Source organism: Cygnus atratus, chromosome 9 (genome assembly GCF_013377495.2).
Source record: "Cygnus atratus isolate AKBS03 ecotype Queensland, Australia chromosome 9, CAtr_DNAZoo_HiC_assembly, whole genome shotgun sequence".
Taxonomy (NCBI): domain Eukaryota; kingdom Metazoa; phylum Chordata; class Aves; order Anseriformes; family Anatidae; genus Cygnus; species Cygnus atratus.
The window spans coordinates 2,316,330-2,344,243 of NC_066370.1; the positions used below are offsets into that span (position 1 = coordinate 2,316,330).

Genomic DNA, 27,914 nt, shown 5'->3' on the forward strand with positions numbered 1-27,914 from the left:
ATTTGTTTATCACTAATCTTAAATTATTATAAGTTTCTCAGGAGCGTGTGCAAATCAGTTTCAAATTGTAAAATTATTAACCATTTTTATTTCAGAATAATAGCCAGTTCAAGCTGTGGGTGATTGTAGTCGACAGAAACTGGAGACAAACGATGCTTATAGATTTACCATTGAAAAGAGAACGAAGAACTGACACTCACTTTTTCTTGTGCTGAAACATAGATGGGTCAAATCATACCCCATTTCCTAAGGTTTTCAGTCATCTACCATGAGTTGGTGTACCTACTCTAGCTGCATCCTTCTTCAAGCTAGATCTCACCTGTCACCATTAGCTTAACTTACCTTTTGTTTTCTTCCTTATCTTTCTGTTATTTTCTGTCTTTCAACCTGGGCTACATCTTGGTGCTTCTGCTCCCTCCTTTTTTTTTTTTTCATCTGGATATCCTTGAAGTTGATAGAGGCCATGGATCAACATGACAACCCATAATGCAGCCTGCAGTCTTGGGAGCAAATACACAAGTTGTCTTCATCTCCTTGAAGAGACTTGCATTTATTCTAATTATGGGTTCTGAGTGTATACAGGCTATGGTTATTGAAGGTAAGATAATTCTGCTTACAAGCACTTCTTTCCTCAAGCTAAGGCACTATTAAACTGAGCTTTACTGCGAGCTCCATGTTGTTGGCCCAGCCTGTATCCACTTGACGATTCCCAAAAGGCTGTCCAGGGAGTCCTTCCCACTACCCAGATCTTTAGTGAGGTGACCTAACGGTTCCTGTAGTTACTACAGCCTCTCTGGATGATGCAGCTCATAATTTCCTACTTATGTAGAGCAGATCTAGATCAAGTGGCTAAAGCTCATCTTTATTGAGACCACCTTTCATTCCTGAACCTACTTTGATGGGAATCCCGACCTGAAGTCCAGAATAGAGGTCTGTTTACTGGTTCCTACTAATCTGGCAGACCTATGCAGTCTATGTGTTTGGTTCCTCTTTAAGTACCTGGAATATTTCTTTTTGGCCAATAACATAGATATCCAGATGCCAAAGCTCAAATATAAAAGTCTGTTGATGAGGTTCCCTCCACTGCTCTTTCTGCTGTAAGGCAAGAACCTGTAGTTATAGAATGTGTGGAACACTTGCTGTGCTTCTGCACCCATGTTCAGCTTCTGAATTTCTGTGTGATCTCAACCTCACTGCTAAAGAAAATGCTCGTTACTGGTTAGTAGTGGCAAGAAGGTTCTACTGGAACCAAACAGACAAGAACTTCAGTCTGGCATTTTTAGCAGAAGATTGTGGCCTTAGTTGTAGTTATTCTGTGCTTTGTTCTTACTGAAGGAGTTTAGCTTTATCAGTGTCTGCCTAAAGAGTAATGTCTACATATTACCCTCTTGATGAAATCTCCTTGACTTCTGTTCATTGTTGTAGTTTTGTGTTTTTGCTGGGCTTTGTTCCCAAATAGAGATCTAACGGGAACTGAATCTGATTCTGTCCAAACCATTCCCCTGAAAACAGTTACCTGTGTGCCTTGCACTGCACCTTTTCCTGGTGGTGGTTTTCATCCTGGCCATAGCACAGCTAGAAAGATAGAAGATGACCCTAGGTATTATATAGTCCTCTTCTCTGGACAGTGGTGGAGTTGCCTTTGGAGACTGTAGCATCTGCTACAGCGTGTGATGCGTAGCTGCCCGAAGTCTGAACAGGCTAATAGACACCACATCTTGAAGAACTTTGGTTACTGATCACTAAGCATCTTTTGTTTATCTGTTATAAATATATATATATATCTTCTCAGGAAATTTTTAATGTACTGATATTTTAAAGTGGTACCTGTTGATCAATAGTGAGTTTGAGATGGGCTTTAAGTGGTTAGGCATACTTTTACCGGCACTTTGCTGTCTCAGTTTTTGTTAGTATTGTCACATAGAAGGGCACTGAGAGCACTGTCTAAACTCATTCATACCAACTTTCGTTTAAAATATGACAGATTTTACGTCTGCCCTTTCATTTTCACTTCAGATTTTGCCTTGAGGGGGTATTTATCAGTTTGAAAAGAATATGCAATTTTACACTTGCTACCCGCTAAGTTTGATAGTAAATGTAAAAATACAAGAAAATAAAAATATTGCTAATTTTTAATTTTATCATTTTAAGAGATGCTCAATATTGAGACTGCAAATGTTTTACTTAGGATTGGGCAGTGATGCACCTCATCAGTCCTGTGAAGATCAGGAATTGAGTTGAGAGATGTTAATTATCTCTGCCTTCACGGATGTGCATGGTGCTGATGGTAGGTAGGCTGGCCAAACTGGAATGAAAGTATCATTCGTGATGATATATAATCCCATCATTTATTAGAATCGTAGAATATCCCATGTTGGAACAGACCCACGAGGATCGAGTCCAGCTCCTGATAATGTGGGACTACATGGCATGAAATACCCCTTTAATGTTGGCTGGATCTCAGAGCTATTGGATTAACTATGCAAGTAGAAAGGGAAGAAAGAACAATCTTCAAATAGTTGAAAATACTGTTTTGAGCAGACATAGTATGAATTTTCATACAAAACTAAGAAAAGTCAGCTATGTTTAAAATCTCGATGTAATGAGCTTTGCCAATGTTTTTGAGTACTTTTTTTAAGCAGTGTTTTCTTCTCTCTTGTAGCAACTAATTTTATGAAACATTAATTCAGTCACTCATTCCTGTTTTCAGCGAGAGCATTTATACTTGCTCCACTGTCAGGCAAAGGAGAAAAAAAAAAAAAGGAGTTGCCATTTCGGTCTGCTAGCTGCTTTTTGTTATGGCTTCTGTAGCACGATCCTTCAACTAGTTCCGCTATATTCAGGATCAGGGAACAGCTCAGAGAATTGCCATTTGAACAGCAGTCTTGTGGAAAAAGGTAAGAACCATTTCTTGCCAATCAGTGGGGCATGGAATATGCTGTTCTTGTTTTTTTGTTGTTGTTGTTTGTTGGTTTTTTTTTGCACTCACTGTTCTGATCCAAAAAGTACAGACCAAGTTGTTCCCTCTTCAAACAGGTATGTCAGTGCTGTGGGTTGGTTCAGGGAGCGTGGTGGTGTTCTGACCCAGAAGCTGGGCAGCATTTTAGTTTAAAGTTTTACAGGAAGAGGGGGCAAGTTCAACCAGCTCATCAGGAGAAAAACTGGGGATGTGGGGGTGTTTTGGGTGAGCGTAGGTGATCACAGCAAGGGTTATGGGCTGCCAAGAAAGAAATGAAACTAGCAAACAGTGGAAAATACCATGTTGTGAAGGGGGGATGATCTGAAAAGGGTATGACTAAGCCCGAAGGGGTAGACCACTGACCATTTCACGAGAGCAACATTACAACTGCTGCAGCGCAGTTTTACTGTCAGAAGTTGCCAAATGTGTGCCTCTGCATGTCTAAGAAACCAATCCAACATGGTTTTCAATGTAAACCTCATTCTGGGATTGAGTTTGGGATTTGTGTAAATTATGAAAGAATGTGTTGGTTTAGAATCTTACACACGTAGTGTGCTCAGTCTCTTTCAAACGGATTGTTGTTTCAGCAGCTTCCAACTCAATAATGTGTGTCTACGTAGAGACATCTCATTCTGCAGGTTGTTAAAAGCCAATGCAAGCTACAACAGCGGCCTTCCTTCTTTCTCCTTTCCTTAGTGGTTAAAAGCCTGTTTTTCATGTTTGTCACCACCTCCAGTACCGGCCTGCAGTTCATAGGGGCTTCTTCCAGGAAAGTAAACCAAATGAACTGAAAAGAGGTATTTGAAGTATAAATGTCTTTTTTATTGAGTTTCAGTTATTTGTTCAGCACAGGTAAGGTACTGAATAGTGCAATAAACCAGCCCCCCTGGTTTGCTTCCTGGCTGTTCTGAGGCAGCGCCTGCCTTCTGCCTCCGTCAGGGCGTGCTTCGGCTGCCTTGGTGTTAGCTGCTGTGGTTATAACCATGAAAGGGGGCTTAAAGAGCCTTTTTTAGTGCCGTTACTGCAGGTGTCCTGCGCCACCGCCCGTGTTGATAAAGGTCTTGTTACCGGTGGCGGAAGAACTCTATAGAGGATGAAAAGAAACTGAGCCCACCCCCTCAGCACGTTCCTGGGCATCTGCTTAGGTCCCAGGTGTGAACAGTCACCGGGCCGCAGTCCCCTTGCCCCTGTCCCACATCTTCCCTTCGGCCGCGGTTTCAGACCCCCCCTTCCCAGCCACCCCCCCCCCCAGCGCGGTGCTTTCTTGCCCCGTGCGGGGGCCAGATCCCGACCCTGCGGGGAGCGGGAGGCCCCGCCCAGCTCCCCCCCGCCTCGCCGCGGATTGGCGGCCGCCGTGTGTACACACACCAGGTGCGGCCAATGGCGGGCGGCGGCCGCCCGACCTCACGCGGGGCGGCGGCCAATGGGAGCGGCCGCTCGCCAGACGCCGCCAAGCTTGTGCGGGGGAGAAGAAGGAGCCGGGCAGAGCGCGGCGCGGCGGCGGCGCCAGGCGGCGAGTGGGGGCCGGGCGCGGGGGGGCGGGGGCGGGACGCGAGGGGCCGGGAGGGGAGGGGAGGGAAGGGGGGGAGCGGTGCGGCCGCCACGCGCAGGGGCTCGCGCCCTGGCCCTGGGGGACTCGCGCCCGCCCACGGGGCCTCCTCGCGCGCGGCCCTGAGGCGGCAGCGGGCGGGGCGCGGCGGAGGGCTCGGCCCGGCCCGGCCCGGCCCGGCGAGGGCCCCGCCGCCCTCCCGGCGCCTCAGCGCCGCCGCCTAGGCCCGGCTTGCGCCGCCGCGTCCCCTCCCCTTCCTCCCCGCCGCCGCCGGGGCCTGCGGGCACCGGGGGCTGGCTGGGGGCCGGCAGCGGGAGGCCTGTCCCGCTTCTCCTCGGCGAGGGGCTCGGCGGCCGCGGGGGGCCCGGCCGTGAGGGCCGCCTGTCAGAGCGGGCGTGCAGACAATGGGGGAGCGCTCCCAGGCGAACTGCCTGAGGCGGGGAGGAACCGTACCTGTGGGAGAGCGCACCGCCCGGTGCCAGCCCTGGGCTGAGCCGCGGGGAGAGCCCGTGCCGGGGCCTCGGGGGGCCCTGCCCTGCGGGGGCTTTGGTTGGCGTTTTCCCTGTCAGATCGTGATCTGACACAGATAGGGGGCTGTTTGGATTCGTGTAGATTAACAGGTATGCTGTGTAAAAATAAAAGGGAGAGGAAGGTGATCGCTTGGTCGCCTCTGACGGTTTGGAAACTAGTTCGATTATTATCATGCCTCTTCACCAGTATTTTAACAGCTAATGGATTTATTTTTATATTTAATATAGATATTTATTTATTTATTTATTTATTTCTAAAAAGGATGTAGTCCTGTACTAAGGAAAAGATGGAAAATTATTAAATGTTAGCAAGTTATCTCATGGGTGAATTTAATACTGATCACATTTCCCTGCCAAATTGTTGGTCTTTCTCCTAAGCAGTTCTTGCTTGCTCAGAAATCACTGATTTGACACAAAGAGCAGAAAGAAACCCTTTGACCCATGCTGCATTGATGCAGTTAACTTTATACAAAGCATACGCCCCTGGGTGGAATCCTCTTTATTGCTCTAGAGGGTTCTGATGGGCAAGCTCGCTTTTCAGAGTGATACAGTACTGCTTTCAGAGCACAGCACCCAGAGTCCAGCTGTCCAGCATAAAAGGGACAGGCCAAACAATTTGGCTGAGCAAAATAGTGCTGCTGTGCAGAGGATGTTGGTACTTCAGGAGAGTTCCTTATTTCCCACTCTTGTGTCTGCTGGACGCTATCGTAGGAGACTCCTGGGCATCTGGACCTGCTTGAGGGACAGTTGGAGCAACCTCAAAGTAAAGATACGGCCTTGTGTTTTAGCATCTTGCGTTGGGTTTGGCTAAAAGTGCTGTTACAGGTTTGGTGAAAAGTAGGAATTGAAATTCTAGTCTTCTATTCCCTGCAGGAGCGTGTAACGTTATTCAGTTCAAGTGAGCAGATCTCTTCACCATGCTTAGAGGAAGGCCTAGTGCAAGTCTCTAAAAGCAATAGAAGAATAACGACTGGATAGGGCTAGGGGAGGGAAGCTGCAGCCCATACAGTGTAGATATTAATACTTAAACTTCTGCATCCTAACATGGATCAGAGTGGAGGATGGGTTCTGTAGTTATAACTATTCTAATTCAGTTCTTAGAACTGCTTTTCTTCTGATGTGCTACCTTAAAAAGTATTCTTAGAATTGTCTTCAATAAGCAGCAATTTCATACAGCATTTGCTTTGTCTGCATACTTCTTGGTGTAATGATTCAGAATTTCTCAGTTGCCTTTCCAATTACTTTCACAGGACAAAACTATTAATGATCAACACCAAATCTTAAAATAGGAAAAATAAACTGGTTTTTGCGCAGTCTGTTGCAAGGAAATACATGTGGGGAGTTCCTGTGTGCAAAACCAAGAAGCCATTAGAATCAGTAACATTTTAGGTGTTTGGCAGAGAACAATCCACATGTGTTGGTATGCAAATAGTGTGCACGTTACCCAAAAGCTGATGATATAACTGCCTGTTGCGGGATCTGAAAAGCCAGGTATGTGCTAGTGATGCTAGGAAATACTGTGAGAAGGTGCAGGTGTAGTGGGCAGTGACAGTTTTATAACAACTTCCTGGTTGGACTCTTGGTGAGTGCTTTGTAGCATCCACTGTTAGGATGAGATTCACTTCCCCACACCCATTTCTTGGTTTACAGACGGTAGCTCTTTTGCAAGAAGGTGAAGCAGTAATAAGTTAGCTTACACTTGTGGTCTCATTAAAGGAACCTTTTTGCTGCTTTGTCTTGTTTCCTGTGTGGAATGATAGTTTCCAGTAAAGGGAAGGAAGGATGGTAGCTGAGGTTATGCTTCTCCTATTCCTAGATAGCCGTTTTTTTCCCAAAAGAAAATGTGTCCCTAACATGAAGTTTTTGTTTTCTTCTGTAGGCTGAAGTCCATTTGTGAATGTAGTTTTGGTCCTGCTGCGTATTTTTTTCCCTTGTTAGGGAAAGTTAGGGCATGCTCCTCTGTCTGGAAAGTCAAGTTCTTGCTGCTGGCAGGTTGGTCTCCGTTTGGGTTGGATGAGGAAATGATTCGGTTCTGTCTTACAGCCTCCCATTCAACAGAGTCCCTTACTGACCGCTGTCAGGTGACTCCTTGGCAGGGACACAGGAAGGCTGCTTTGGGAGGAACTCATCCCTTTCCCAGTGGCAGGGGTTGGCAAGTGTGTTCTGGGTCAGTGACCTCTTTCGTTCACTGGTTTGTTATTGGGAATTTCAGCCCAAGATGTAAGTGGGAAAAAATCAAGAAAAATGTATGTTCAAAATGCAATTGGCAGGTTGCTACAGGTGAGGTTGTGTAAGTGAATTCTTCAACCTGGTAGCAGCTGTTGTAGTGTTTTGTGTGGAAATTAAAGCCTTAAAAGCAAACAGATGTATCAGTGTTTGCTCAGTAATGCTTGTGAACGCCAGTGCACTAATGTGTTAAAAGTCACGTGTGAACCGTAGCGGTCATCCACGTATTAAACCTTTCCTGTGTGAGCAGGAGTTATATTTACCAGAGTAACTCTAATTGACCTATAATAGAAATTACGGTGGTGACATGACCAGTAGTTGAGAGTAAGATTAGGAACTACAATCAAAAGGGAGCTTATGTCCCCAGAGTGAAATCAAAAACCCTTAGTGAGGGGTTCTCCATACGTTGTAAGGAAAGAGAGAACTTCTCCCTTCATTATAAGCTTGAGCTTGAGAAACTTGAGAAATCTATTTCTGTTCTCTGAAATGTGCAATCCAACTGTTGCAAGCTTCAGTTAGAATCCAGCTTACGATTGTGAATACCTCTAAACAATTTTTAAATACCAGTTACTTCATATGTAAAACTGGTAAAATTCAGGCTGTGTATCCATTCTGTATAATAGGTCAGGCTTCTGTTGTCTCTCATAAGCAAATATTCTTGCTCCTCCTTGCTGTGTAAGAAATTGGGAAAGCTACGATCTGAAGACAAAACATCCCGCCACTTCCTAATACATTTTCAAAGCAAGCATGCATTCCAGTGAACTCCCCAAAAGCATGGATTAGTCTTCATTCGAGCAAAACATATCCAACCTTTTGTTACACTTCAACCCAGCAGTAAATTTGAAGTATGCCATAAATGCTTTTTTCAGAGGCTGAATCACGACATGGTGCCCAGGCAGAGGGAACTGCTCAGACAGCTTGCTCAGCTGAAGGTTGGTGCTGTCTTGTGCGCAGGCCTAGGTGGTCATCTGGTGTGTTGGTGAGTCGTGGCATACAGAGAGCTTCCTTCTGCCCCCTTCCTGCCCGTGGTTGCTAGTCTGAAACTATTAAGAGCTAAACTCACTCAGCAAGGGGTCAGGTAAAAATGGGAGTTGTTGAGAGTGTGCAGCGTGGGGAAGGAGTGGGGAAGTATGAAACAGGAAGAAGTGGGAAAGCCCTTTTAGCAGTGATAGTGGCAGGATCTTACATCAGCGCAGCTTGTTGCAGGGAGCTGCACCCTTTGGGTAGTTTTGTATGCTGTAATCAAGATTTGAAAGTTTGTGCATCGCTAGAAAAAAAACCACCTTTTTCCTCTTTTGCCTTTCTTCCAAATTTTTTAACTTTTCCCCTTTGGTGAATACTGTCATAATCTTCAGTCCAGGCAAGAATAGAGTTAATAACAGCTTTACACAGGAGCAAAGCTCCTAGTAAGTTATAAGCAAAACACGGGAAAGAGCCATTAAGTTTCTCCCCATCATCGAGTTCGTTATCCCTATATAACTTGGTGATCTTTAATTAACTGTAAATGTAAAATTATCTTCAGTTCATTGGACATGAAGATCCTTCCAGCTGCAGGGTATGGAAAGAAGCGTATCTCAACAGGGCAGTTACCCTGTGCCATGTGCTTGCCAATGTACTGATAACTCTGGAAATTCTAAAATCTCAGAGCTTATTACAAGGCAATATCCAGAGCATTCTCTGAAGTATCATACAGCATGTACACTGGTGGTGGTAAGAAGCTTGTTTGAAACCTCAGTAGTGCAAAAGATGCTCCTGTCAGCTGAGTTTAATTGAAAGAGAAGCTGATGTATTTACTGGCAATGCACAAAGACTGGCTTACCGAGGTATTTTTCAGTCATTCGTATACATCACTCAATTTTGTTTTCCAAATGTCATCCCATTGCTAAAATGAACATCGGAAGAGAAAAAAAATATGGTTTTGAAAATATAGTATGCTCTTAACTGGCAGAGGGTATTACCTGCCTCTTTGTACTGAACCAGTAGAAGCCCAAATGTTGCGCCCTGTATCGCAGTCGGCTATGGGAAAATACTTGGGCTAGAAGGCTACCTAGAGAACAAAAGATAAGCTTATAGAACAGGTTGGCTACTTAACAGAACTGCTGCTAAATTTCTGTTGCTTTGAAACGTATCGGTGCATGTCAGTGCTGACAGAAGTAAGTTGTCTCTAAAACAAAAAAAAATGTTAAGTCATCTATTAAGTGGTGCATGAATGTTACTCGCTCTTCTGATGTCAAACCCTACATACTTTATCTTGAATGACAGTAAGCTGGTTTGGGGAATTAAAAACAGCCTCAGACTAGGTTTAAGTACATGGAAATCATTCCACATTTAATGTAACCTCCTCATTATTTGAGCAATAAGGGACGTGCTTCACCTCAACGATTTTGAAACAAGCCCTGAGTGCTGCAACGTGTAGTTTAGCATTGCTACTCGCATGGTGCTGGGTACGTCTGAGAGCCTGTCTAAGAAACTCTGTGCCTTGAGGGAAGGGATAGCCAGTTGCAGGCTGATGGGATTTGGGTCTAAGGCAGGCATGGCATCAGGCCGCTCAGCACTGCCGGGGCTGGACCAGCAGCAGCGCTTTGGGCACAGCACTGACTGTAATGCGTGGCAGCCAAGTGCTTGTAGACGTTGGGCACAGTCAGCTGGGAGAGTTTTATTACAGCTTTGGACTTTACCCCTGTGCTGTGTGGCGTTGTCCCTTGTGCATCCACTCAGACCTATTTTCATCGCAAGTCACCGTGCTGTTCCAGACATCTTGTGGCCTCCATTGACAGCTTTTGCTCGTTGTGTTGTAATGCCTGCAACAGTGACAGTAAATTCAGCCAGTCGTAGCAGTAATGGGGATGCATTGTTTGGGATCAAGTCAATGCTGAAAGGGATCTGATTCATTTGCTGCCTCAGTATGTGCTGCATGAGGTCTTAGAGGGACACTTCCCCGGCACCCTCCTGACAAACCACACTGAATGTCAGCTGTTTGTTGTGTAACTTCGGTGCTGCTGTCAGGAGGTGCCCCGTTGGTTGTTCTGACAGCACACTGGCATTTTGCGCCATCACAGCAGCTGAGGAGAAACTGGTCGGTATGGGTATTTACTTGGTTTCTTTCCTTCTGATTTCTCTGATGTTAGCTGGTTACCCCAAAGCACAGGATGAGATGTTTGCTTTCAAATAGGTTCACATACAACTATATCTTCCTTTTGTGTCTTGGCTTAAAGCAGTTGAGTTCATTTCATTTTCGTGGAATGTAGTAGTGAAAACAAAGTACTTTTGTACTTTGGCTTCATAGGTTGCAGTCTTTTAAATCATATAAAAAATGATTAAACCTTGAGTGCTTCAGAATTATCCAGTCCTAAATAGTTTCTTTTTCAGTACTGTATGCAATAATGAAACCACGTTTGGTTTCACTAACAGCCATAATTTGTAGAAAGAAGATAAAGCAGTGTTTGTGCTTCGTGTGCCTTTCAGCCTTCAGAGCTCTACATGGGCTTGACACTTTTAAACTCCCTCCTCTTCTCAAGGTATTATATTTTGTTAAAAACTCCAGTACCATTTTACAGTCAAGTCTCTTAGATTTGCTTTGTTCAGTCTCTAATCACCTTGTCTGTTATCGGCTAGGGCTTTCCTGAAGGCATACTTTTACTTTGCTCACAGTAAATACTGGAGAAAAAAAAAGCTGTAGTTCCTGTAAGATCTTCATCACACACATCATAGTGGGTGTTCCTTTTGCATGTTTCCTAAGAGCTTCTTCCTTTTTTAATATTATTTCCAACATCAAAATTAGGTATGTGACGTGCTGAATACACCCTTTAGTTGGGTTTTTGGAGTTCATTAAGTGACAAACTGGATGTTGTATGGCCATTCGGTGATTCTGTGACATGGGTATCCCTGTTTTTTCTTCCAGTCTGTGGGCCAAGTTTATTCCTTGTGCATATACATAAAGGATAAAACTGAGACTATGTCATCTGAAGATGACTCGGGGAAAAAAAGTTTGTCAACAAATCAATGAAATCTTCTTAGAGATGTGCAAAATCATTAATTTGAAGTTCAGAAACTTGGTAACAGACCTGTTTTTCTGTTTCTCGGAGTACCAAGAAATTAATCTGATGAGTACATACAGATTTTTTCACTAAAATCAGTTCTTCCTGACCTCAATTGCTTCAGAAAGGAATTGGATACTGAAACATTTTTCAGGAACAAGAAGGTGACACACTTCTGGGAGCAGGTGGATTTGGGACCAGTACTTTGTAGTTTTGAAACTTTACTGCTCTGAAAGCGGAGATACGAGGTAACATATGTGTGACAGGTGGTCTGCTCTGTGTGGATGCTGTGCATAAATTAGTTGTTTAACATGAAGCCTGTGCTGCTTAGTAAGGAATCTCTCTGTCACCGCTCTTCTCTGAAATCAGCTTTGGAGTGACGTAGCTTGGAGCTAGTGCGTTAGTGTGAAGCATTCTGCTTTGTTGTTACTGCAACTTCAGAGTAAATCTGCCTTTTAACTTGTAAGGAGGAATATGTACAGGTAACCATTCTTGCACTGTTTTGTGGTAACTTGAGCTTGATTATCTAGGTTTTCATAAACTTAAAGTTGTGGAAGAAATCACAGCTCAAACTTTACAAAGTTACACAGTTCACTTTGCTCACTGTGCTCTACATTTGACCAAAAGGCAAAATTAGGGGAGCGGGTTATAAGCCAAGGCTTAGGTTACAAAGGGAGAACCTTAGTTCAAATAAAGCAGCCTCTGTGCCATGTGCCTTGGGCTCTAAACCTGCCTTTAGGCAGCCTCATTTCAGTAGCAACCAGTTAAAGGACAAAAAGGCAGAGGTTTATGTTTCTGTATCAGTGCAGTGCAGGCTGTCAGACAGTGATGGGGACTGAGGAGAATCTCCATTCTGAGGCCATCTGTATGGGTTCTTTTGTCTGAGCCTGACGAGAGGTCATGGCAGATGGTGGGGTCGCAAAGTCTGGCTTCTTGAGCTTGACAAAGTGTGTTCATAAAGCTGGAAGAACACCAACTGTTCGTGCAGGCTGAAGAGCATTGTGGCAGAGACGGTAACAGTTTATGGACGATGCCTCCTGGATCGCTAAGCCTGGTGGCAAATAACCTGTCAGAGATGGAACTACTTTGCTTATCTGTCAGCAGTTTAAAACTGCTTAGCAGGTGTGTTCTTAACTACGCTTTATGTGAGTATACATTACTTGTAAAGCCTCTTAAAGCAAGACAGATAGGGTAAGCTACATAAATTTTGGACAGGGCTCCAGATGACATATTTGGAAAGTGTGTGTGGAAGGAGGAGGAAGGCAGAGAAAGAAGTAGCATGCGGATCCTCATTTTCAGGTGTGGTGCAGGTTGTCAAGTGTTTGCTCCTTGCCATGACTACTGTTGCTTTATGGCCTTTTTGTGGCAACTTCAGGTTTCAGCGTGGTGTTGGTGTGCTGAACGGCTGCTTGGTCACGGCTGCAGGGAGGCCAAGACCTAGGGGAGATGGATACAACTCCTGCAACAGCAAATGGAGAACACCTCCAAGTTGAATAGCATATTTTCCACTAACCCTAGTAACAGTTGAAGGGATATAATGTCTGAATGCTCCAAGAAATCTATAGAAAAGTCACAGAATTTAGTATTCTTCTGGATTAATCAAAATTGTGAGCGCAGTGCTGGTAGAGTCCCTCACGAGCAACGTACACTGCTGAAACTGGTTGGGTACTTCCTTAGAAGGGAGGTGAAGACACCAGCCATTCTCAAAGCTTGCACAGGGTAAATCACAGAGGAAACAACATAAATTGCACCTGCTTTTGCAGTTGGTGATTTCTGCTGTAAATGGTTGTGACTCAGATAGTAACTAGTTTAGGCATCTTCTAAAAGATTTTTCTGAATCGATTCCACTCTTGAAAGTGTGAACATTTCTCCCTCATGCATCTAAGTGCAATTCAGATGACTTTTGTAGTCCATTTATTAACAGCAAGTAGTACTTATAAAGTACTTTCAAAGTACTTAAGCATTTTGTCAAGTTAATTCTGTCTTTAAAATGGTTTTTGCTGCCAGCATTGATTTGTAACTTGTTTTCTTCAGTTTTCTGTAAGACTTCTGGAATCTTTGATTTAAAAAGAAGTCATTTTAAGTATTCTTCAGTTTAGTAGAATGTTTATCTTTTCCTGGAACACTAATATTCTAATTCTAATTACAGTATTAACCTTCTTATATAAGGACAATATAAAAGCCTGAAAATATGTATTTTAAAAAATGAGTTTGAACTGGAACATGTTTTTTTTAGATGTTTCCAAAAAATACTAAATGTTTGCTGTGTGGGTACATTTTGTATTATTTCCTACTTCTTATCAAGATCTTTGAACATCTGCAGCAGTGGAATTAGAAGCATTCTCTGGAGGTTAAAGACGCAATGGAGGGAATTAATTCACTTCTAGTTTTTAGGGTCAGTCTGCATGAGATGTAAATGATTGCATGACTTTAATTACGAGACTTTAGTAATGGTATGACAAGCTCTGCCAGCACATTAATATATTTGGAGCTCTGTATATAAGATTACATCTCTGACTATTTCAGGCAATGTAAATTTCTAGTATCTGTGCAGAACCTTACTGTTGTGGTGATACTAAAAAGAAAAAAAACACGTAAAAATCTACCATCCTTGGGAGAAGCAGGGTTTCAGATAGAGAGCTAGTTGAAAATGTATTTTAACTCAGATGTTTTACTTTCTTACAGGATGTTCATTTTAAAGATTACGTGAAGATGAAAAGGGATATCTTATGGTTTTACAGAATATAAAGCAATACTCTGACATGACGGCAAAAAATGTAAGTTTATGATTCTATAACATGTATTACCTTTTATATTGACATGCTACCGGTCACTTCTGGCTTTCAGAATTTGACGGTCTTTGTGTTTGATTCTTTGAATGGACAAGATTTTTGTGTACTACACACACATGTACCAGCATCTTCTGCAGTGTCAATTAAACGAGTTGGAGGCTCTTTAAGGATATAGAGTTTAATCAGCTACAGGTCAGGTTGATAATCAAGGCAATGTTTTATGCTGTTGTTTCCACTAACATCGCTCCAAACTTACTAGAGAGCTTCTCATTTTGTTGAAGCACCAGAGTAAAATCCTTCTACTGAATCTGAGTCTCAAAACTAGAAAGAGCAGAAATACGACATGTTTCTGTGCTCGTGGCTGAACACTCCTGGTTTCAAGAAGACTCGGTGCCTTCCTGTGTGTTCATCTGCCATGTTAACCGGATTGTAGAGTAGTGTCCTGAGGCTCTAGCTTTGACTTCCCTACCCCCGGTTCTGAGGAAGCTAATAAAATGGGTAACAGCCTGACCTTAGTTTTCTGCCTGAGTAGCTGTGCTTCTTGAAGTACACAATTTGTATATAGAACAGTTTTGATTAAGCTTGGTGGTCAATGAGTGAATATTGCTTTGAGTCCTCGGCAATTTAACTGTTGGTTGCCTTTGGAAAAGCATCCTCTGACTTAATTAAATCTGAACGGGTTTAGGAAGCAACATGACTAAAGATGTAGGTACCCCAGAATAAAAGTGCAGATAGCCCTAGGATGGCTCTCCATTCAGTCCTTCAGAAACTGCTTGAGTTTTTGTACATATTTAGTTAGGTCGATGTTGTGGGCATAGCTTGGTTAAATTAATTCTCAAGTCTTGGAAGGTTTCTTATCTGTTGGCTTATTAATAGTTTTATTTGGTGTGTAGTTCCAGGGAAAGCTTTCAGATGTCTTATGTTTAACTGTTTGATTCAAGCTGACAGAGTTAGAAAATAAATTGATGTATATATGCAAAACCCTATGACTTACTTCATGGGCCATATTCAGCTGTAGTGTAAATAGATAATTCATCTGATGTACATGGATTAGCTACACAAATCTAAATCATTTGTGGGTTTGACCTTTTCTTCAGTGCCGTCCGAGGATGAATACCAACGCCAATATAATCCGTAGTGTTCTGCAGTACAGTTAGATACATTGGAAGGGGTCTCAGGAGCGCTTTGCTCCAGCACCCTGATTAATGCTCCTGGATGCTTGCATTCAGAGCCCAGTTGCTTGGGGCTTTGTCCAGGGCTGCTCAGGGCTTCAGGTTTGAAAACCTCCAAGGACGGACATTTGACGTCCAGCCTGGGCAACATACTCTTGTGCTGAATATAGATAGATGTTTTTGTTGCTAGTTACTTTAAGTCAAGGCTATGGTTACTTTATAGAGAGAGTATTTTATTCGTGCGCATGCTATGAAATTTTCCACATTAAACTATGAAAACATAGTTATTTAGCTACTGTACTGTTTATGGGTTTATTTAATTTTAAAAATCAGTTGCTGTGGTGCAGACGGAAGTAGAACTTAGTTTTCATATTTTTTAGATATACCCATTCAAAGGATTTGCAAAACAATAGTGTGAAAACAAGGGTGATTATATGCTTTCTGTTCTTATTTGTAGCATTTTTACAGGATTTCATAACCAGATTTACTCAGAACAAAACACTCAGGCCAAGAGTGTTAGCCCAAGAGTGTTGTATTGCTGCTAGAAGGCCCAGGAACGCTTCTGAATGTGTAGAGCTGCAGGGTTTAGCAATGTATCTCTGGGTTTCTGCAGCCTGAAACATGCTTTGAATGTAAGGTTGGTATATGTCTGTTATGCTGTCTGTAATGCTTTACCGATCTGCAGAGGTTAAGGTGAAACATACTTTTTGGACAGAGCTTCTCTGCAGATGTATCCCCATCATTTTCTTTCTGTTGAAGCATCAAGGACAGAGAACTCAAAAGTAGTGGAATTTGGACATGCATTCATAACATTCCTCATTGCTGTTTTTCCTTGCTAAACTTTTTGGTGTGTCATGGGAGAATTATCACCGAGCAGTGGGCTCATGAAATGCAGAACACTCCTAGTATGCTTGTGGAACATATCTTGTGGATAATTTGATATCTAATATATCTAACATCTATAATTTACAGATAATTTGATATTTAATATATCTAGTATCTAACATATCTAACGGATAATTTGACTTTTTCCGGAAAAGAATCTCAACCAAAACACCTGCGAATAACAAAATGTTGAGTAAAAGTCATGAATTCTCAGAGATGAGATGTTTACATGCTTACAGTATGCATTGTACCCATATGTTATTTAAGTTGCCTTGTTGCAATGGGTTATTTTATTCTTTTCTTATGTCATAATGTGCCTTTTTCTTATCTGTTTTGTACTTAGGGTAAGAAGGCACCAAAACAGTATTGAGAAATGGGGAAAAAAAACAGCAAATACTCATGGTAAACTTATTTTCAGGGCAAAATAAATAACGTGCCTCATACAGATCATTTGAATAAGAACTGTTAATTTGGATTGTCTAATCTGATTGTCTAATATAAATGTGTTTGTCACTGCTTCTCAGAGGGTGGTTGTCCTGTCAGTGATGAGGTCAGTTAACATGGCCGTAAGAGTTGTCCTTTCACATGTTGATGTGAAAGAAAATTAGAATAATTTAGCTGCTGAAGTTGGTTAAGAGGGTCTTAAACAAGCCTTAACACTTGTTTTAGAAAGGGAATTCCTTAAAAACAAAGTAAAGAACAGTAGCTGTTCTGAAGCAATATTCCATGCAAATATTATGTTGAGAGAGCCTTTCTTAGGTCCTGAGGTGTTTCAGTATGTGCTATTACAACAGTATGCCTACAAATCAGTCTGTCAGGGCTTACAGATATAAGAAAGCAACGACGAACAACTTCTGCATGCTATTATCTAGAATAATTCTAGGTCAGAGAGAACGAAAATGTTTCAGGTTGATGGGATAACGAACTTCTTGTATGGAAAGGGAAGGGTTGCAGGGAGAGACTGGATAACTGAGCAGTATGTCAACCAGTGGAGAAGGCTGGTAAGTTACAAGGGCAACTAGTGAAAGTTTGCCCCCATCCAAGATTTTGCTCTGTCCTTTGTTGGTTGTTTTTTGTTTGTTTGTTTTTCCTGTCCCCTTGCTCTGTTTGGAAACTTCTTGGTCACCTACTAGGAAAGGGGAAAAAGACAAAAGACTTGCTGAAAACATTTAATGGGATGCAAAGGCCCCCACCAAGTGTATGTTTCATCTTGCGTCATGGTTGAATTCATCTTGCTGCAGATAGACAAAAACAAGAATCCCGCCCCTGCCATACACAGTAGTCCAGACACTCTGGGGCAGTGTTACAAAGCAGAACTATCACGTGGACCATACAAAACGTAATAAATGATGCATACCTACGTAAGCTAAGCCTGTAGCCTTAATTCTTTAAATAGGGTCTGAGTAAGAATGGGTTACTTGTAGTGTAGCTAGCTACTTTTTTTTCCCCATTCCTTAAAATCCATTTAGGATTACATCTGAAATTTTCAAGCAGTTTATGTGAAATAGAGATTACATCTCTTCCTTTTGCCAGGACATAGGTACTTAGATGATTAAACTAAAAGATCCCCAAAATCTGTGGACGTTACAGAAGTGCAGATAACAACATGACCTGCATTAACATTAGTGACATCAAAAGGAAATACTGTCAAGTTCTTGTTCTGTTGCAGCATCGTAATACCGCATCAAACTTTGCTCTTTTTGTGGGTTTAGCTATGGTAATCCTTCTGTAAGAGAAACACTTTTTATCTGTCTAACATTTTTATCTGTCACTTACCATTTAAGCTCTCATGAAATTCATGTCGCTCCAGTGCTGTTCGTTGTGGAGTTTCCCAAACTTTCCGACGCCTGTTTCGGATCTCCTGCAGAACACATTTGCAGCGTGACCCCTTCCCACACGACGTGGCAGAGCAGCCCACGCCCGGGTGGAAGCACTCCCAGCCCCGGGCAGCTGCTCCGCTCCCCTTCCTTTCCCTCCCTGCTCGCTGCCTGCCTGCCGCTGCCACCTAGTGGAGGAAAGGGAAATCTGAGGAAAACCAGAAAGGCTTGCTTTGTTTTAAGAGCAACTTCTGGTGACAAAGTAGTCTGCAGCGACTAAAGCAGTTGGTTGCCCGCCTGTGCACGGGTGTGACAGGAAAGAGCAGGTCCAATACAAAAAGCTTCTGATATAAGCTGATTATCTATATTGAGTGTCTGCACGGCTTTTTGTTTACAGAGGTATGTAGCTTAGCTAATTTAGGCAGTATTTTATGGTGAGGGTAGTGCAGCAACAGTTAAGGTTCATATGTTGCTCCTGGTGGTGGAAAAATCTTAATAATGCTTCAAAAGTCTGGCACAGTGCTGAGGGCAGATTTTCCCCTTCAAAACTTACTTGCCAAGTACAAGCTCTCTGGATGAATGGAGTGACTGTGTGCTTCTAGTAGGTACTTTTTGTTCTTCTGCAATTTAAGTCAGTGATATGTTACTGCTGTTTAATTTGTCTTCAATCAAATGATTCTCTAATTTGATATGATTAAAATTCTGCTAGCAAACCTAGTGTATATTTTTACTACGTACATCTCTAAAAAAAGGCAAATATTTGATCCTTGATTGCATAATTGTTTTTTCTTAACTTGGATACCTGAACACTTTGTTCCAGTTATTTAGAGAAACACTCAAATTTTATAACAATTCTTAAAGATTTTGTATTATTTTGTGTAGTTGCCTGCTGGAGGACTTGTGCTCTGATTCTGAGCAGGTTCCAGAGGAGCTCAGTCACTCTGTGCTTACTGCAGCTTCCGTCTTGGAAGCAAAACAAAATGCTTTGTTGAGCAGAGCTTACTAAGGCGCTACAGGCGTAGTGCTCTGAAACTGCAGAACGCTGTATCGTTCTTTGCTGTTGCTGGGCCCATCCCTTCCTAACTGGGCTCTGAGGGACTTTCCATCTCCTCCCTATCTAGGAATGGTGATCTTGTGTTTTTCTATGCAAATGCCACCTTTCTGTGCTGTGTGTACATGCCAAAATCAGAGATGTACCATTGCGTATATGATTCATGTTCTCCACATCTCCAGTAATTTACCCTGACTGTAAATCGGGTTATCTCTGAAGACCTGGGAATGTATTTTAAAGACATCAGTAGGCGTGGCTCTCAGCCCGGTGTGCCATGGTGTCTAGTACTGGGAATGCAGGACATTAGGCCGATTTCTCTGGTGGTGTTGGTCGCAGCTGCTCCAGGACACTGACCTACACCATAATAGTCAAAATGTCCTCCTTAAGTCACGTATAGTACAGTATGAGAATAGTGAGGGTTTTTTTTTGGTTAAGAACTTAATTCAAATTAAAGTTTGTCTTCATATATATACGGTAAATGTCTTGGAACCTTGCTTCAAACCTCTTGCTCTTCTTAGGCTGTACCAGCCATAGGGTTATGATGTTTCAGAAATGCAGAACCCATTAATTTCATTGTACTGTTAGTTGCATACTGGAAAACATAGAAAGGTCTGTCATATTTTAAGACTTCAAAAATGTTTTGTTCAGGTGGGTGTGACTTCCACAAATGGAGACTTGAAAGGATTTATAGATCAGAACCAGAGTCCAACAAAAGGTAAGAGAATTCTACTTGTATACATAGTAGAGAAGCATACATTATTTCTCTCTTCTGTTACCTAATTGAGAATTATTGATCATTTCACAGCATATGACTAGTTCAGTTTTGGGAGGCTCAGAATTTAAATGTTTACAATGTCCTGCATGCATCCACACTGGTAGATGCTGTGTTACTGACCCCAGGTGTTTCTGATCTTGAGGTTTTTAGAGGGGGAATAGAGCTAGTAGTAAAAGCAATTAAAGTGTAAACAAGCCTTCTGTTTCCTTTTTTTGATTGCAAGTATTTTACTGAATTTCCTGATTTCCTGCCCTAAAATTCCCAGACTCTGTTGCAGTCATCTTCCCAAATGGGAGAGAAAGTTAAGTGTGCTTTCACAGTTAGTAATACCTTGTGGTACTTTTATAAGTGGTGGACGATTTAAGATAATAATGTTTTGTCCTATCCAATTTAATGTCAGCATTTCTAGGTGAATCACTTCTGACCAGTGTGTTGTCAGTCAGAATAGCAATAGGTTTCCAATAAAACACAACCACAACGCCTTCCTAGTACTAGTAAAGTCAAGGATTTAGAATTTATGAAACATTTCAATCAGCTTTTAGAAGTAAATACTATTTGCTGCTATGCGCTGCAATAAAGAAATGCACATACTAGCTGGAAGAATGATTTTTGGCTCTTCACAACACTTTAGATGCATCAGACTTCAGAGTCTAAAAAAATTAACGAATCTAAACAGAAAATTTCTAGAGCTACGATATTTCTAAACTACACAAAACATTACAGACTGGTGTTAGGCCTTGAAGAAGTAATTTATTGGGCACTGGCAAGATAATTACCCTTCTTGTTTCATTGTTTTGTGGTTGTTGTGTCATGATACTAGGAGAAAAAAGACAATAGTAAGTACAACATTTTCAAATAATTTCTGAGGCAAGTAACTGATTTGTCCAGAGAATGATGACTTGAGTAACTTTATAAAGCATAAGACATTACTGGTTTTAGTACTCTCTACCTTCCTGCTCCCAGTCTGCATTAGATCTTGCTTCTGGGATGACAGATGTAATATTTACCTCCGTTCTTTAGCATTGTCAAAATGTTATGTGCTAATGATTATTTCATTTCATGCATTTATTTATTTGACCTTGAGGTATAATTACAAATCACTGGCATCTCTACTGAGATACACAGCTGTGGCTGTTCACAGAGTTAGGTGTATCTAAATGCAATCCATGTTAACAAAGGGTTTGGATGTTTTAAATGCGGTGACTGCGGAATTAAAGCACATAAATCCAAATATGTGATCCTTATAACAAGTCTTGCTGCCTAATTCTGAAGGAAACTAGATTTTACTTCCTAGGCATGCACAGAAGTATCAGAGTCCTCAGGTGAGCACTAACCCAGAGTGTTGTTCACTTTTGTTTAGTGAAAAATTCCTGTTTAATAGACGATTTACTTTCCCACACTTGTGAAAAAAGCCTTACCGCATAGGCAACACGCTGTTTTGGCTAGGGCATCTCCATGTGGAGCTTGGTTCCTCTGCTAGGAATGAATGCTGACAGGATCCGTGTGAAGATGGCTGTTGCCTGATGGCCAGGGCACTTGCCTAATGCCAGGGAACGCTTGTTGCAAGGGCAGTCCCCGGGTGAAACATTTGAGTAGTCCACACAGCACTCTGGGGATCCCCTTTCTGAAAATTGTTTTCACCCACGGTCTTTGACACAGTAGATTCTTAATTATTGCCATGGCAAGGTGGGCTGAATATGCTTCATTTCTTTACATGGAAGCATCTGGTAGACAGGTGATTAAAATTTTTCCTGTAGGAGATCTTAATTCTTCCAGGGAAATGAAAAAACTGGCCCACGTTCTCCTCATCCTTTAGTGAATACTCCTGCCATTGGGCTACCGAATGAGAAAGGGATGCCTCCTCTCGTGTCCTGAACAAGAGGTGATGGTTGCTGTTCTTAGACTTGGGGATAGATCAGTAGGTATGTGTGTGGAGTATAGGTGTCCTTCTGGTGTTTTATCATGGGTTGTGCCCGTTGGGAGAAGTTCCTGCTATGCTCAGTGCTAACGGGCTGACATGCTGCTGGGCGAAGGCAGACCTGCAGTGCCTAATAAAGCTAGCAGCAGAGGTACTCATCAGCTGGGCCAGATCCTTCTGTATGTGGCAAACTACTTGTGGAGTTGGGCCTTTCTGGTAAAGCCACTAAGGATGCTAGTTCAAGTTAGTTCTTAAACAGGCTGGGTGAGCTGGACCGTGACAGCTCAGTGATGGGTTTGGGTGATTGTTTTGAGCTGTGGGAGAATTAAATCGGGCTTACTGTAGAGTTCATGTTGCAGAGTTGTGTGTGCGCCCAGGAGAATTTAAAGTACAATCTGTCTGGGAGACTGAAAGAGACAGAATGCATCCCAGCTCCCCCAAAACAAGGGATTGGTGTGTTAAAACATGCAAAAAAATAGTAGGCAATTTTTGGAAACATCCTCAAAAGTTTGATATTGTCATGTCTTAAGTATCTTAAGTGAGTCATTCCCAATCAGTAAGTTAAACACTTTAGTTTTATAATCCCCATTATATATATTATAAAAATGCAGTGTAGTTGTTATAATTACATATTTACCATTTTCTACCTTTCCTTACAATTTAATCTTTTGCTAGTTTTTGTAGACATTTCCTCTGGCAACTGTGTCAGTTAAAGTTGGCCCTGGGCACCTCACAGCTGCTTTTAAATGTTGTCCTTTGGCTTGCGCCAGCATAGCTGTGTAGGTGGCTGAGCAGTTTGCTGTACTGGGGAACAGGTTCAACAGAAAAATACCCATTTTCCCCCTTGCAAAAGGAAAAGAACGCAAGTTCACTGCGTAGCCATACATGTGGCTGTACTGGCCTGGGACAGGGATGGGTGCTGGTGTTGAGGGCTGCTTGATGAACCTGAGTTCATCGGTGGTGCTGCTGCAGGTCTGACCAGGGCCTCGGGGGGCCTGCAGAGCCCTGGTAGTTCATTGTGTGCTTGAAGAGATCTACAAAAATGTCCAAGACAACAGAATTGCTTGCTTATCAACAGGCCCACACTTGGTATTTTGAGATTGATACAACTGCTAACTCATACAAATTTGTCCCAAACTGAGAAAAGACTGAAAATGTGCTGGCCAATGTAAGCCTGAAATACACCGAAATGCTGCCTGCCCTGTTTTTTTTATTTTTTTTTAAGTTTCCTATATCTCTCTTTGATTTCAGATATTTCTAGATATGTTTGTGTTCCTACTGACTATGGAATTGTTAAAGTTATGTTTATAGCTTAGTAAGTTTGTGCAATAAAAAATGAAGAAATGTACTTAAAGAACATACGTAAGTAACTGCTGAGGTTTTCTATATGCTTTTATATTATTGTATCCTGGTCTTGGAGATCCATTTGGTTTTAGCTTAATAGAAGAGCCTGAGGAAACAACGTATACATTATTGCTAAATACCCTAATGGACTTCAGATATTTCATAACTGTGAACTGGTTTCTTTGCTATTAGTATCAGACCACAGGCAATATTGTTGAACACAACTGTTTATTTATACGCTTTATAATATCAGAACATTTCCAGCTTGTAAGTAAAATATGGCTATTTGTTTCTGGGCTTTGCATGTGAAATCCTAATTACCTAAACTTCCCTGGTGTTTTGTCTAAAAATTCAAAGCCTTTTTTTTTGTTGACGTGCGCCTGTGACCCCAGCTGGTTGATCTGTGTTTCCCATTGGCTATGGTCTCCTTCAAACTGGCTGTGACAGATCCTGTAGATTCCAGGTTTACATTGTTTCTGATTATCTTTGCAAAGAAGCTCCAGACCTAACAGATTTACTTATACAGGAAAATCACTAAAAACCTGTTTAGCTCCATATTCTAGGCATCCATGTTGTTTCTGGAAGTTAAGCTATTTAGGATGCAGTATGAAATTTAAAAGAAGCCTTGTGGGATGATTAGAGGTGTGTGCATGTGAGTGTGCATGTACATGCACATGAATAGCTTTGTACTGGGACTGCTTGAATTCAGTTGAATTGAAATCTTCTTTGTGTGTGCAAGTGAAAATATTTTGGAAGTGCCAGGAAGAATAGTAGTTATGTACTTAGAATAGCAACCCAGTTTTTTCTCCATGAGAAACAGCACTAGTGGTGACTGGGTGATGGAAAAACAATGTGTAGAAGCAAAGTGCTTTTGTTCTTAGAGAAACTACATACGTCCACTGACAGATTTACATTTGGAATTTGGCAAGCATGCTCAGTTTGTTGTGGTGTTAATTATATTGTAGTTAAAGCCTCTCTATGAGAGCTCTAAGAGGGTTTCTTTCCCACGTGCTTGGTGTCCCATAGGTAAAATGGGACTGACAACATGGCCTCCTTTGTGCTTTGAAAGTACTTCGGAGAAACATCATATAAGAGCTAAGTATTATTATACAAATCATCCTAGTTTGATCCATCTGTGCTGACCGTTTCCATCCATGCAGCGAGATGACCGTGACGAGGAAGTGGCTGGGTCTCATTGTGTTCAGCTTATCGCTGTACACGCCGCTGTTTTTCAGGGAATCGTGAATCAGTGTAATCTTTTTTTGTCCCCATGCGATGGGCATTATTAAGACTTGGCATTTATTTGGAAATTGATCATGTTTAAAGCTTTTACAACTGCTTTGTGATAAAGTATGTATAATTAGTTTAGTGTTATTTCTACTTGAAGTTGAGAACAGAGATCTCTTGAGTATTTTTTCAGACAATCTGCAAACAGCATGACTAGTACTCCTTTTTTCTTTCTCTATGCTGTTTCATAAATAAGACTTGAAGAGATCATTCCTGTTGATGCGTACTATCTTGTAATACTACATTGCCTTCAAACCTTAAGAAATTACCCACTCCTCAGCAAAAAGAGGTGAAGTAACCTCAAAAACTTGGTGTAAAATACAGCTAGTTGTGTTAGCAAGCCGTGCGAGCTCTCCGAGCTGGCCGTTCCCGGTTTGTGGGGGTGTCCTCCTGGTGGTGGGGTGGGCCCTGGCCAGCTCCACATCTCTCCTGGCAGCTGTGCCCCACAGCCCTGGGCTGCTGCGATGGGGCGCTCTCCCAAGCTGGACCTCAGCTTCTCCTTGTCTGCAGAGGCAGGGGTGGCACTGGTGATAGCGACTGCCAAATGTGTTCCTTTAGATTGGGGTGATGATGTGAGGATATACTTGGAAATGCATCAACTTTTCGCAGCAACTAACCAAACCAACTGTTGGCTTTGCTGTGGAAAGATGAAAGTGTGTTCCCACTGTTAGATAGCATTTTTGAATATTTGACCTATATTTGACTGGGTTTTAGTGAGAGTTTGCAGCACAGCTTAACAAATCCCGAGCAAAAATAAAGTGACAAGTAACTAGTCAGCTTAGAGGAGTGTTTTGAGCTCAAAATGAACACAGTGTGTGTAAATCATGACTTACTCTGTGCTTTGTCACTTCCTCACAAATTTTCATGCTAGAGCAAAAATTTACTGCAGGGTTTGGGTTTGCAAGCATGTGATCTTTTACATTTTTTTCTAGGTGAGCTAGGTGACTGAATAAATTATTTAGTAATTCAGTCAAGCTTCTTCTTCAGATGTTCTCAGATACAGATCTGTCTTTTGGAAAATTAACGTTTAGTAGTAGCATTACTCCTGATGCCAGAGGAATTTGCACAGAATATTAGAACATCCCTGTCTCAAATCATAACATCTCTCTGATCTCTGTTCATTTTTTTATAAAGGTGAGACTTTGCATATGGCTACATCCTTTTTACTTTTGTGTTGTAGATACAGAACATCGTTTCCTAAGTATATTTTTTTCCATTGTGTTGCTTCTGCTTTGTATTACAGAGCAGTTACGTTGTTGTATTTATGATTTTTCAGTTATTGCAGAACATAGCCATAAAAAATATATATATAAAAGACCATGGTTCAGGACCAAGTGATAAGACAGTGGGCAGCGGAGGTAAACAAGCTGTAAGAGAAGCCCAGGGAACAGAGCTGTCTCACAGAGATGCAGAGATGTTTCCTCAGCTAGGCAGAACATTTGCCAGCTCCTGTGGATGGAGGGCAGGGCAGGGCAGGGCAGGGCAGGTGGTGAGGGCTGCTCCCTGTGCTGCTCTGAAGGAACCTCAGGTGCCAGAGAGCCAGTACGAGAGAGCGTCCGTAGCTCTTCAGGAGCCAGTCCGTGGCCTTACAGCTCAACCCCAGCCAGTCCCAAGCTGGCGCTGTGGGTGAGGAGGCAGTGGCACCTCTTCCCTCTGCTTGGCTCACCTCCCGCCCCACCGCTGTGACTGCAGATGGGAGTACAGCTGCACGCAGGAACACGGGACGTATTTGGATGATTTGAAACTGCCAGGGGAGCTGCTGCTGCCACGATGCCCACAGATAAATGAGTGTTTTCACCTTTGGGTGGCTTGTGTACAACAGTCTGAATATTTGTGAGCTAATGGTAGTGCTGCAGGACAGTTTTGATTGAGACATTAAGTCTGAGTAATCAAGATTACAAGATATAGTTTGGAAGAGAGGAGCAGCAGCAGCATTTGTGAGGTACTCAGCACAGAGCTGTGTGAAGGCAGGATGCATTAGGTCCGTAAGCAGTGCAGGAGCACAGAGATGATCAACATCTTGGGATGAAGAGACGCTGGGTTGCAGGTGGGATGCTTGGCTTCGTCCTGCTATCCAGCTGCATGCTCTGGTACTTCAGGTAGTTGCAAAGGCATCATTTGCTCCATCTGTACAGTGATACCGATAGGCTTACTTCACTGGTGTTTTACTATACTATGGTATAGTCAGACTAGGAATGGTTAAGGCTATAAAGATAGATAGATCCATATTTCGTACATACGCTTGTGATTGTAAATAGGATTAGTGTGTAGAACAGCTTCATGAGTTGGACTCGATGATCTTCGTGGGTCCCTGCCAACTTGGGATATTCTATGACTCTAGAAGTACGCCCATGAATTTTAAACTTCGAGTGTACGGCAGGCTGCATGCTCTTTATCCTAGGCAAGAAGAAATTGCTTCTGGAAATAAAATACTAAGATGTAATTCAGAGATAAATTAGTGAAGCTTTATAGTTTTGTAAGGTGTCCTTGTGACATCTGCTAAGAGGTTTGGTGGCTGTTCTGGAAGGCTATTTTTGCAGTGTATGAGACAAGAAAAGTTAACCTGGTTCCAAAGTGTAAAAATGATGTGAGAATTCACCAGTGTTACTTCTAAGTTACTAAAGAGGTAATTTAAAACTCTATTGCCTTTTTTTCTTTCTAGGTAATATTTCAATAATTACATTACCAGTTTCCAGCACGAACTCCCCAACAAAGATTCTGCCAAAAACCTTAGGACCAATTAATGTGAATGTTGGACCCCAAATGGTAAGTTTTGCAACTGCAGTAATGTTAACTTGTGTAACTAGGTGTGTAACTGCCCATTTATGTAATATGGAAACATGAAAAAATGGAGATATGAACCTTGCTAGGAACTTGGCTGTAGATTTAGTTTTCAGTGTAGATTTACAGATGTACATTTTCAAATTTCAGTACAGCAACACAAACCGAACAAAAGTGAGTATCAGCACTAGATGTATTGTAATCAATGCTATGTAGTTAAAAATACACCGTAGTGTAATGTGAGAAGAACTACCTAATATAACTCTAACTTAATGATACCAGAAAGAAAATGACTATTTTCTGGCATGGTTACTTCTATGAGCATTTTTTAAATTGCAAGATTCTTCTCTTGCAACTTATTCATTAACATGCACTCCATTGGAATCCCACTTTTGGCAGCTCTTCTTCATACTTACATGTGACAGAAGGAAAAAATATTATATAAATGTCATTTATTGCCTCTGGTTTAAAAATCTGTTTGGTTATTGATGCTTAGTTCTCTGCTACATTAATCTATATGCATTACATTTTGCTCGCCATCATACTTTATATCAAATATTGCTACTTCTGATGATAAGTTTCTCAAAATACTGGTATATAACAGGGACTGTTTCCCTAATATTAGATACATGGTTATGTTTTCCTGCTTAATCAGGAACTAAACTGTCCCTTGCTAGCATAGATTGCTGCCCTATTGACTTTATTCTGGGTGACATTACAGAAAGCCAGTTATTGTCCGTTAATTTCACCAGCTTTTTGTCATGTTACAAAGTCAGGCAAGCTCATTTGAA

At 42.0% G+C, this 27,914-nt stretch overlaps 1 protein-coding gene across 14 annotated transcripts in view; it reads left to right on the top strand.

Annotated features, from left to right (window-relative positions):
- The first annotated feature begins 4,378 nt into the window (after nucleotides 1-4,378).
- TFDP2 (transcription factor Dp-2) overlaps nucleotides 4,379-27,914 on the top strand; it is a 52,911-nt gene continuing 29,375 nt past the window's right edge. For 2 of the 14 annotated variants that reach the window (XM_035545142.2, XM_035545140.2), the window contains exons 1-4: nucleotides 4,774-5,128; nucleotides 13,987-14,078; nucleotides 19,667-19,733; nucleotides 27,005-27,108. In XM_035545142.2, coding sequence (XP_035401035.1) covers nucleotides 14,031-14,078; nucleotides 19,667-19,733; nucleotides 27,005-27,108 — 219 coding nt within the window. In that variant the 5' untranslated portion in view covers nucleotides 4,774-5,128; nucleotides 13,987-14,030. Of the gene's footprint in view, nucleotides 4,473-4,773; nucleotides 5,129-8,133; nucleotides 8,244-11,422; nucleotides 11,550-13,669; nucleotides 13,697-13,986; nucleotides 14,079-15,722; nucleotides 15,903-16,493; nucleotides 16,553-19,666; nucleotides 19,734-27,004; nucleotides 27,109-27,914 lie in introns of those variants that run through there. The other 12 variants (XM_035545136.2, XM_035545143.2, XM_035545146.2 and 9 more) reach the window with 11 other exon arrangements.